Source organism: Bacillus rossius, chromosome 14, assembly GCF_032445375.1.
Source record: "Bacillus rossius redtenbacheri isolate Brsri chromosome 14, Brsri_v3, whole genome shotgun sequence".
Classification (NCBI taxonomy): Eukaryota; Metazoa; Arthropoda; class Insecta; order Phasmatodea; family Bacillidae; genus Bacillus; species Bacillus rossius.
Window position 1 is genome coordinate 21,282,855 of NC_086341.1, and position 12,443 is coordinate 21,295,297.

Below are 12,443 nucleotides of genomic sequence, written 5' to 3' on the forward strand. Positions count from 1 at the left end.
TAAACACTTATTTTTGTTTCTTCACTAAAATAAAAGCGCAAGGACAAATATTGTTTTGAGTAACTATTTGATGGGAATTGGCTTTAAAAATTCACTAATGATGGTTATAGACTGCTTGCATCAACAGTTTGTACAAAAATCTTTGAACATAATACTGAATATTAATTCCTCAATACCTACCCTACAAATGTGGGTGAACATTTCGTATAAAAGTAAAATTTCAAAATGTAATATATTCACTAATTTGATACTAATTTGGGCAAAACAATTACCGATATTAGTCATAAAAAATCTGGTTCCATTATTCGTCTGTGATTTCCAAATATATTGGAAATTGGGTTCCACATCTCACATTTGTTTTTCCTTGTTCATGTTATCTGTGACCAAATTGTCCATTGTTGACATTTGACAGAGCCCCAAGTTGTCATTGTTGAACTGAACGACATATACGTCGTTGTTTGAACTGAGGATCCATACTTTCAAAATGTGTACTTGACTGTGAAGGAGTTTTTTGTTTTTAAGATTTATTTTTAATTTTTGTGGAAATGGAGGGGAGCATAAATGTGGATCCGGGAACGGAGCCGTTGATTAGTAATAGTGAAGATGAAGAACAAGGGTTAACAGGATGTGGAGCTACCCCATGTTGCAATCCCAATCATGCCCTGCATCGCTTTTTGGCCCTAATGTTGATGTGTCTTATTGGGTTTGGTAAGTTAGTTTTTGATTGCAATACTACAATATTATGATGAGGGTATAAGTATAAAAGTCTGAAGGGTGAGACACATGGTGGTTATTCTCTAGTGTAATTTTAGATAAATGAATAATATTCTTTTTTTCGAAATTAAAATGACACAAAATAGTACATTTTTTAATCATTGCACAAAACTCCATTGCAATCACCAATCACCATTATTAAATAACCCACTTTCGGAACAACTTTCGACTACTCGCAACATCAACATTTTGAAACTGTAAATTGTAGGCTAAGTGTCGCTTATTATCTGTAAAAACAATTATACAATTGTAAATGTGTTTATGAATAGATGTTCCTCTGTTTTCATGCTCTGTTCTCAGAAATTCCTTGCTTAATTAAGGTGGTAAAGAGTCTTGGGCCGTAGTGTACTGACATGAATCATCCCTGTTATTTAGAAAACAAACACAACTGTGCTATATTCCTACAGAGGCATTAATCGTACATAGCTGCTTTTCCGTAAAGAAATAATACAATTCTGAAAATACTGTTTTCGAAAAGCAGAGTTGTTCCTATATTTCCCCTGAAAACAGTGTTTCTAAATTCCTATTGGTTTCTGGGAAATTACTGTTTATAGCTTACATTACAATACGTGTGCATTGTCGCGGCCACCAACATGTTGTGCTTTAATTGTGTTTGCTGAACTTTCCATACTTAATAACGTGTATATTTTGAGTGTGAAAATTGTTACACATTGTAAGGTAATTAGATATTTAAAAAAAATTGGGAGTCCCTACTGTACCTCAAAACCCATATGTCATGAACACTTGACAGAGATTATTTTAGCAGTATGGAAGCACGAAGCGCCTACTCATTATGTGTTATAGCATGCAACCTGACATATAAAAGGAATTGTCATTATGTGTATCAAACGTAAAAATTCCTTTTTGTATGTCAGGCTAGATGTTATCAAAATGTAACAATTCAGTGCGTCACGCCTCCTAACTACTAAAAAAAATCCCTGGCGGGTTGACGCTTGGGTTTGAATGCCCAGTAGGGTCTTGCTTTTTTATAATTTTTTTAAATTTCGATTTACCTTCCACTGTGTTACAGAATCTATCTACAAAATATACATGTACTTATATGTTGGGAGCCACAGAATAAATTACTGCTCTAAAACACAATGATGGCTGCCACATAACTGCACAGGCTACCAAATATAAAATATAAATTTAAAAACAATGTGTATTGGCCATGTAAATGCATAGGTATTGTAATGAAAGCTATAAGTAAATGGCAATTTCTCACAAACCACTTTGAATATAAAGATGCTTATTTTAGGGTAAATACAGGAAAATCTCTAGTATACGGAAAATGTATACATACATAAATTTTCGGAATTTATTATTACTTCACAGAAAAGCTGAACTGTAAGAATATTATCCCTAATTTAGCTTATATATGATAATTTCTCAGAACCCGGTAGCAAATTGGAAATCCCTGTTTTCAGAGTAAATAGAGGAACGTCCTTTGTGTGTTAAAAAATTTTTTTTAAATTTTATAATTTTGATTCACAGAAAAACTATGATTTGTACAATTTACCACTGAAAAATAAATCTGTCTCCGTTAGCAAACAAAATAATACAGTATTAATAGCTTGGGTGTTTTACAGAATAACTAAAAATAATCAAGATAAAAAAAATTATATATATATATATATATATTCGGATTCACTTCTTGTATAAATGAGTATATTTTCACAAAGGTTTTTCATACGTAAAACCTAAAATCAAAGGGGGTATGGAATTTTATTTCTTTATTTATGGAAAAGCAACGATGTTAGATTTTTCCCCTAAAAACATATTGATCTGGCTGCCTTAACTGAGTAAGTGAATCCTAAGAGTATGTAAGTATACAATAGGCTAATTTGATACTTAAAAGGTCTCCAGGAAATCCTCTTTTTGCCATAGTAATTGTGTAGATATTTTATCTTACGTGGTTTTATGGGTAATAACCATATCTTTATAATTATTGTATTTACTATTATTTACCATTCATTAGAGAATGGTAAATGTTCTAGCATTATTTGTCTAACAGAGACAAAAAAGAATCATTGATCACATGAACAAAAATAAAATTTATACATACTAATAATTTCTATTTGGTACCTAAGTTACAGGGTATCTACAAGTTACAAAGCACAGAAAAAAAACGGAATGACTAGTCACAAAAAAGTCATTAAATAAACAGTACGTAACGGTGCTGGAATTCACAAAACTTTAACTTTGCTCTCTTGCATTTTGTTTTATTAACACCACATTTAGTTGTATAGTTGTACATTGTCAGAAGTTGTAGATAGTGGACTTAAAAATTATGTCTGAAAAATTTTTCTGCTCTTTCTTAAATGAAAATCTGCAGATCCCTGTGTGTAGTGGGTATCCTTTGTATTAGAATGTATAAAAAATAACCCTGAGATGTAAAAAAAGTAGGAAGTAAATTTTATTAATATTTCCTGAAAAAGTCCTGACAGTGGTTCAACTGGTAGAGGAGAAGGTGGTAATATGGACCCCGCTGATTTTATGGACCCCCTCAATTTCCAAGCAGTGACGTGCTGCACTCTTTTGGTCATTGCATGAACTATCTCTTTATGAAGTGCCAACAGCAGGTAGATGTCGCAGCAAACCAGTAGTGTCGCATTATATGAACAGCGAGGCAAGGAAAGTTTCTAATATTGTGAAAACTTTTACAAGGTAAGTAAAATTTTATTCTAATTTAAGTTTAATTTGCATAACAAGAAATGTTTTTATTTTATCTTAGAGGGTAATATTGAGGCTGTAACAGTATATTATCAGAGTTCAATATTTTCTGTTTCTCTATGTACTATTGAATTCCAAATCCAACATGGTGCTGTCGGTATTATGGACCCCCTGGAATGTCTGTAATATGGACCTGGGGTCCATATTACATGCATTTTTATCGGGCCTATTTATTACAAGAAATAATTTAGGAACTGTAAATTTTTCTTATTTTATTTAATGTCTGCGATTTATAATTTATTTCTTAAATCAATGCTTATTATTCCTCGGAAGAACATGAGCGATTTGCTGATGAGGGGTGCTCCACCTGGTGCAATAGGAAGAGCTCACCCTTCAGGATGGGTTCAGGCAAACATCTTCACTGAATGGCTTCAACACTTCTTTGACAAAACGAAACCCACGAAGGAAAACCCAGTTCTCATAATCTTGGATGGGCATTACTCACACACAAAAAACCTGGACGTAATCAATTTGGCACGGGACAATCACGTTCTCATCCTATCTTTGCCAGCCCACACTATGCACAAACTTCAACCTCTAGACAGAATATTCATGGGGCCATTGAAATCTTACTACAGTGATTTCATTTGACAAGAGCTATTCAATGGAGAGAAACGTCTGGGACCATTTGACATTGCAGGTCTGTTCGGAAAGGCCTACTTAGAATGCACGAGGGCATCTATTGCAGTGAATGGATTCCGAGTGACTGGTATCTGGGCATGTAACCGCAATATTTTTCCAGAATCAGAATTTCTTGCTGCGCAACAAGCTGCTGAGATTCTTAATGCACAAAGCCAAACTTCCAGCATCTCTACTGTGTCCAACAATCCACCAACCTTAATCTCCATACCCATGCAGTCTTCACCGATTGCATCGACTGCGGCCATTAGCCCTACTTCTCAAGTTGGCAACAAGTCGTCTCTTATTTCACCTAAGGGTATTCAGCGTCTACCTCGACTCAAACATAAATCAAAACGTGGTAGGAAACCATCATCCGCAAATATAATTACTGGGTCCCCGTATAAAACTGCTTTACAGGTGGCAATTCAAGAAAAAGAAGCGAAGCTGTCGAAAAAAAGAACAGGTCGAGGAAGATGTGTAGGTGTCTGTCAACCTACAACAACTGAGCAGACTCAGACTCAGACTCAACCAACTACGTCTGGTGTTGTCTTTCAGCGCCCAAGAACTATAAAACGAACTAAGAAAAGGAGACTGGCATTCGAAGGATCATGTTCTGATACTGACTCTTACGCATTGTGTGCATTAGATGATGCTAAGACAGAGTCACCCCTTGAAGTCTCAGTGGGAGGAAAGGCTCCAGATACAGAAGATTCTCTCTGCATGTTTTGTGAAGGGGCATTTACTGATGACTGCAGGGGAGAATTGTGGGTAAGGTGCGAGATGTGCAACCATGGGCACACAGTGAATGTGCTGGGGCTGAAAAGGACATTTCCTATATGTGTGATTTTTGTTGCTAAACATTTTATTTAAGTGGACTTTACATTTTAATTTAGGTATTTAAGTATTTAGGTATGACTATTGTGCCATAGAATTGAATTTGAATGGTCTGTGTTGTCTTAATACAATTTAAATATTATGTTGACTATTAGGGGTCCATATTACCAGCATGTATGGGTAAGTAGGCATTTTCGCACTTTGCGAAACAACTCATGCCAGATCATTTGTAGGTATAAATAAATTTCATTAAATGCAATAAATGTGTGTATAATAAGTTAATGAAGTTATCCACGCATCAAAAAATTGATTGAAGCTGTAAAGTTACAAGTAAATTTCATAAAACTAAATGGGGGTCCATATTACCACCTTCTCCTCTATTTATAGACACTTTTTAAAATATTTTTTGTCTAATTAATTTTTATATATTTACAATGTTCGTTATTTCAAAATCTTAAATTTACGAAAGTTCTTCACCGATTGCTTTGAAATTTTGACACAACATTGCAATCAAATACACACGTATTTTTGTATACGTATGTCACACCTGGGACTGGTAAAAAGATAGATAAAAATATAGATAGATAGAAACCTAGATTTTTAATTTGTTCATTGGTATAGTGTGACATATATATATATATATATATATATATATAGATATGTAAAGGATAGAGAAATTAGAGGGAGTAATAGAGAGATACAGAATTAGAGAGAAAAAGATACAGACATGCTTTGTATATGTGTACCTTCGTCAAACAAATTACAAAAAAAAATTTATTCAGGTATTGCAACGCATGCCGGGCATTAGCTTTCTTTCTCTCTCTCTCTCTCTCTCTCTCTTTCTCTCTCTCTCTCTCTCTCTCGCTGTGTATGTATATATATAAAAGTGTGTATACATACATACATACATAAACATGAAAAGAATAACTGTGTGTTTGGTTTGTTGCATAGGTTCGTGTTTCTGCTACGATAACCCGGGTGCGTTGCAAGACAACTTCATGACGGACCTGGGAATGTCGACGTCGCAGTTTGTGTACCTGTACTCGTGGTACTCCTGGCCCAACGTTGTCCTGTGTATGGTGGGCGGCTTTCTGATGGACAGGTGGGCTCTCCACTGTTTCGGCTGCTTGCTGGATCGTTCTGTTCGCTATTAGCCGTGCAGTAGATCTGGACTACTGCTTAAACGCTGCGGGTTCGATCCCCGGCAGGATCGCACCAGAGGTTTTTTTTTATATTGTGAACCTGGTGGAGGTTGCAGTCAGCTAATTGGTTCTCTCAGGGTACTCCCATCTCACCTACTTATGCATTCTGCCAAAGCTCCATACTCATCTCATCTATCATCATCTCTAATGACTTTGATGTCGACGAGACTTTCCTTGACAGTTCGTTCATACACACTCTTTCGCAACCTCCTCCTAAATCCCGTTATCTCCCCCTTGTGAATGTTTTAATCAAATTGTTTACTAAATCATTGATTAAGAAAAAAAAGCAATTGGTTCTTCTCAATTTCACACATAAATGCAAAAAATAAAACTAAAGAATGCAGTACAATAAAATCTACTTAAAAAAAAACCTCAAACCGGTAAATCTAGAAGTATTTAATTTTGTTTAGCAGTTACTTAGTTAAGGTAGATGAGCACTAGGAAAGGATTTTTGAAAATTCATTCCCTAAGGGTTTAAAGGAAGGGTGAAAGTTTTTATGGAAGTTAGTCATTTTCGTAGTTAGAAATATGGAAATTGGTGTTGTATCAATGTTTTTTGAAATTCAACAAAAATGAGGATCCAATACTTTCCCATCAGGCATACGTCTAGTCCAATATAAAACTTATTTTATAATTCCTTATATTATGTTAAATAATTAATAACTATTTGGTAGCAATGCATCAGTATGGTGAGAGTAATATAATCACAAAAAAACAATTCAACATAAAATAAATTTTATAATAGGTTAAAATAAATTCTACCTGTTATATCATGAAATGCTTTATGGGAAATTAATATTAAATAATTGTTGGTTCTAAAAGAAATTTGTTTAGTTAATTCACTTAATTCAAAACAAGTTTTAATTTTGTGCATAAAATTATTTTTAATATTTCAGCAAATTTGCCAAATCATATTTTTTTCCGTACAACTGCTAATTCACGTTGAGAAGTGCTCTAACTAGCAGGAAAAGGAGCCATGTAGAGTATCAATATCTACCAGTTGAGATCCTAACACTCAACATAAAAACAAGTTCGGTATGGTAGATAGTTCTCCCACTGTAGTGTTTAATATGTTTGGCAATTGATTTATGTCTTGAAATTTTTTGAAGTGTAACTTATTTTGCTGAGGGGGCTACAATTTTCGGTCGTTACGAAAATTCTGATTGCTTAAGGGTGAATAGTTAGTTAGGTGTGTCCGAAAAGGCTGGTGGGAGGGGGGGGGGGGGTGTAAAAACCGTAGCATGCTATGTGCTAGAATGACGCAGCAGTGATGCTGTGGAATTCTCGTAACGCTCTCGTGTTTGTCTACTCAGTTTTTTTCATTTGAAATCATACCTGCATCCTTACGTATCTCAATTGTTGTTTCTTGTCCAATAAAAAAAATACTAATAATTTAGCTCTACCTATACCTAATAAACAAGAAGTTTCACTTGTAATGTATGGACTTTTTTCTTTTTGACAGGATATTTGGAATACGATTGGGCAGTGTGATTTTCGCAACTCTTGTCGTAATGGGCCAGCTGGTGTTTGCCTTGGGCGGTCTGCTCAATTTGTTTTGGCTGATGGTTGTTGGCAGATTTATCTTTGGGTAAGTAAGAAAGAAAAATTTATGCGTTTATCGTTTAGTAGTGTGTGTTCATTTCCATCATTAATTGGCATCCTACAAGATGATATTCCTAAAAGTTTCTTATCTTGTCTTTGGGGCACAAAGCTGTACAATTCGCCGGGGGGGGGGGGGGGGGGTATGTGCACCCAGAAATTTGCATTTGGGGCCAGACAGCCCGAGAGTTTTGCGCATGGGTTTAACTGACACAGATATTCTCGGTAATAGTTTCTCGTATGTTGTATACTACCCATATTTTAGCCGATATGCATGCAATTAGCATGGGTTAACAAAGACTAGGTACATTATTGATCTCTACAAAAGTTGCTACTATGAATGCTCTGAGAATGTTTTTTAAGCACCGAATGTATCTTTTTTGACACAAAAAGAAATAGTTTTTATTTTAAAAATTTAAATATGATTTTTTTTTTTATTAAAAGTAATTGTGGGTTGAATGTTTCTTCAAGAATTAAATTTCTTTTTTTTTTGCTTATGCATTATTTTCATGTCACACTCTTTGAGAGCCACATGCAGATTCAATTCATTTTTTTTAGAAATCAAATTTGAGATTTGTATTTGAGAAAATGTGCATGCAACCCATCTCTTTCATCTCTTTATTTGAAAATTTAAGCCATGTACTTCAATGGTGGGTATTTAATACATCTGTACCCTTTTAGCAAACGCAGTTAAGTCACACTGGGTCACGGTCAGCCCTGCAATGTAAACAGTTGATCAGGTCTGCCATTGTCGTGGCCAAAATGTTTGACGTGTGAGTCATGCCCGTGTGAGTCCCGTTTAGCCAGGTTTGTGTGCCAAGGTCTAACCATGCTGGGTTGCATCACATCTCTTATCAGTGTTTGCTTCGAGATAGGAAACATACTTCCTGGCCATGTGTTCGAGATTGCCCGAGAAATAGACCATGGGTTAATGGCATCGCGAGGCCAAATCTGCGATGAAATGATCTTTATTTCTACTGTTAATTTTTTTTTTAAACTTAAAAAAGCTGTGGGTTTCTTTTTTTGTTTTTGTTTTCCTATATGAGTAATGAGGCTAATATGTTATTTATCTTTGTTCTGTGACGGAGTTAAAAAATACTCATTGCCAACATTGTGCTAGTGTCAGGCATTTTCACTTCTTAAGGCCCAATCTTTCACGCCATGTTGGTTAGTTTGTTCTATTGTAATTACTGTTAATTAAAGGATTTTTTTGTGAATTTATTCCAATAACTCTCTTCCATTTTTTCCCCCCTTAAATTTTTGAACAAATATTTACTAAATATGATTTAATATTGGAAAAAAATTCTTGCAAGAGTTACAAATAATGATCTGTTGCATGATGTTTTACAGCATGAAAATTTAGTGTAGTAAAAATTAGTGATGGACAGATCCCAATTTTCTTGGATACGAATCTTAAATTCATATCCCAGAGAGTACCTCGAATACACCCCTCGAATCTGAACCTATGTCTAAAAGGTCCAAAATTTAATAATGCTCAAGAAATAAAAAATATTAACTATGGTGTTGAAACATTTAACCTTTTAAATGTTTTATTAAAGAATGAAGGTTTTAGAATTAATACGTATTGTAAGTTTAGTTGTATAATTACATGTTAACAGTACAATATTTTAAGGACTGGTAACAGGATAGGTATGAAGAAAAAAATTGAACTAGTATACTACAGAGGTTATGAATGTTTATTTTTAATTTACTTTATTTTCTTTGATATTTTTTTTCCAAGTCTTTTTCTTTGAAAATTGAATCAGAATACTAAGGATTTCATGGTATTTGAAGATTTGATTGGCCCATCCCTAGTAAATATCTGATTAGAAAGTTTATGACCCGACACAAATGTATGAAAGTATCTTGATTAAAAGCAGTGACATGAAACAACCACCGTGACATGTGAGACCAAGTCTGAAGTTGAGTGAAGTGAATATAAACCCACTTGGTTTTGTGAGCGGCCATGATAAATGATGTTCCCTTGCTCGTGTGGCAAGGATCAAGGGTTCCATCTCAACCAGAGTTATTACTTTAAGTGGTTCATAGTCCACTGTAAACATTGGAGGCCTTCCAAAGCTTTAAGGTTCCCGCCTACCCAGGCGCACGCACGGTTCACAGAGCTTCTGAAAAAACCACACTGTTTAAAAACTGCTCGAGGTTCCGAGTGGGGTCTGTTTACGAAAAGCAATTAAGAATACAATGTGGCCAGATGAGTAGTTCTGTTTCCATATTCAGTTCGCACACTGTATTTTTAGAAGAATGATAAATGACTAAAACGTGTGTTTCAGAATAAATTTTTGGCATGAAACAAAACAGATTCTTGAAAGTCCTCAAGGGACTTGCATTACACCGTTGTCGTCATTTCTCCGCCATGTAGTTTTGCGGTCACTGGTCACATCTCATGGTTGTTTTATGCACAATGAGATGACCACGCGCTAATTGACAGCCTTGTGCTTGGAGCCAGTACCGCGCTAGAAGCACGAGCGAGCGTCGTATTCAACATAGATACAGCCCTGAATAGGTGAAACCGTTACGCCTCTGTGCATGACCATACAACCTAATACACTACTATATATATTTTTTTGTGTACACATTGCTTGCATTTTTACCGTATGTATGCTCTCGTAACAGGAACTCTTTGTTTTATTGTCTCATACAGAGTAAAGTAAGAACATGTTCACATTCTGAAAAGTCAGGGAATTTACTTTAAAACTTGTAAAAGTCATGGAATTTCCTCAGTTACCTATATAGTAATTTGAGGTGGATGTGCCATCATCCAGACTTTGAAAAAAAAATTCTTTCCAGATAGTGTTTAAGTGCACAGTCATAAACACTGCATATATATATATATATATATATATATATATATATATATTTTTTTTTTACTAGTTCATCTATAGGGATCTATAGGGATGGTGGAGGCTTTATTGTCTTTCACGGAAAATTTTCTACAGATTTGTGTAGACATACTGTAGTAAAGTTTTCCTAAACAAATTGTACACTTTTATTATTTTTTAAATATTCTATAATCTTTTGCCAAATGTATAAGCAACATTTTGGTTAATTTTAAATGTAATATAAAAAAGAATTTTTTTTTTGTTATTGTCAATCCGATTTACGCCACCCCCAAAACTACCCCAGCTTATCAATTGTATTGAAAAGTGAAGCTTAAAACTAAACATACCCCTCTTTCCTTCCTGAAGTAAAATCCAGGTCACTACCCTTATTCATAGAATATTTGTTTGGATCATAAGACGATGGTTTTAAAAGTTTTGGAAGAAATAGGTATACAGTTACAGAGTTAAAAAATTTACATATTTTGTTTGTCATGTGTTTGATTGGCAGAGGTGAAACAGGGTGCGCTCCAATGAGTGAGCCAGCTATAATGCTCACTCTTCAGTGTGATGTGACCCGTCAAGATTTTGAGGGTTTTTGGGCCACTTGTTTTCTGTCTCGCTGCTGATAAATTGTCAGTAATATTAGGGGTTCCATTGAGACCCCTTACATGTGGGTTTGGTTTCATGCACTCAGGCAGGCAAGAACACTGGTGACCAAAGGTGCTACATTTTTTTTACCTCGTGTGTACTTATAGTTTGAGGATCAACAGTAATGTAACTTCCATTGTTACATTGTTGTACGGGGATAAATAGTATGTGTAAAGGGTCAGAGTTGTTTTGTCTCTGTTTATCACCAATATTGATATTTTTCGTAAGCGCCCTAGGGAAATGTGGCCACGAGTAATCAGATCAAATAGTCTCCCACCGAAGCAATGGAGGTTCGATTCCCAGCGAGATCAAACAAGGTATTAACATGTTGCCTTAAATCAGTGGGTTATATAGGGGTGTTCCAGTTTCTCCAATTCATGCATTCCTAAACACTCCATTCTTATTTCATCACACTTCAACATCTCCACAGACCCCTATGTACAGCAGACGTTAAGCCCTAGTTTATGCACTCGTACACACTCGAGTGTAAGTAAAATTAATTAGGGATGGGCCAATCAAATCCTAAAATACTTAGTATTAGAAGGATTCTATGTTCGAGGCAAAAATTTGAAAAATATTTTTAAAAATGTTAAAATTCAACAGTGATAATCTCTGACGTTTACTAGGGAATTTTTTTCCTTCATACCTATCCTTTTACTATTCTGCAAGATGGTGTGCTTTTAACGTGTAATTATATAAATAAAATTACAATAAGTATTTATTCTGGAAACTTAGTTTGTGAAACAAATGATTAAAGGGTTGAATGTTTCAACATTGTGGTTAATAGTATTAATTATTTTGTATATTATTTTATGATTGACACTTGAGACCGAGATTCGGATTCGAGGGGTATATTCCGAGGTACTCTTTGGGATTCTAATTCGAGATTCGGATTGGAGAAAATTGTGATTTGACCCGTAACTAGACGTAGGGTTAAGCCTTGTTTCGTCTCTGCCGGCCAATCTCGCGATCTCCACAGGATCGGCGGTGAGTCGCTGGCCGTGGCGCAGAACAGCTACGCCGTGCTGTGGTTCAAGGGGAAGGAGCTGAACATGGTGTTCGGCCTGCAGCTCAGCTTCGCCCGCGTCGGCTCCACCGTCAACTTCCAGCTGATGGAGCCCCTCTACAAGTTCGTCAACAAGTACTACTCGGACGAGAAGACCTCGGGCGTCGTCCTCTTCATAGGTGGGTG

At 35.4% G+C, this 12,443-nt stretch overlaps 1 protein-coding gene across 1 annotated transcript in view; it reads left to right on the forward strand.

The window, feature by feature from the left end:
• Positions 1–391: 391 nt before the first annotated feature.
• The window catches only part of LOC134538710 (major facilitator superfamily domain-containing protein 1-like), a 77,519-nt gene continuing 65,467 nt past the window's right edge, over positions 392–12,443 (forward strand). The window contains exons 1-4 of the mRNA XM_063380150.1: positions 392–708; positions 5,914–6,064; positions 7,627–7,752; positions 12,231–12,436. Coding sequence (XP_063236220.1) covers positions 546–708; positions 5,914–6,064; positions 7,627–7,752; positions 12,231–12,436 — 646 coding nt within the window. The 5' untranslated portion in view covers positions 392–545. The remainder of the gene's footprint in view (positions 709–5,913; positions 6,065–7,626; positions 7,753–12,230; positions 12,437–12,443) is intronic.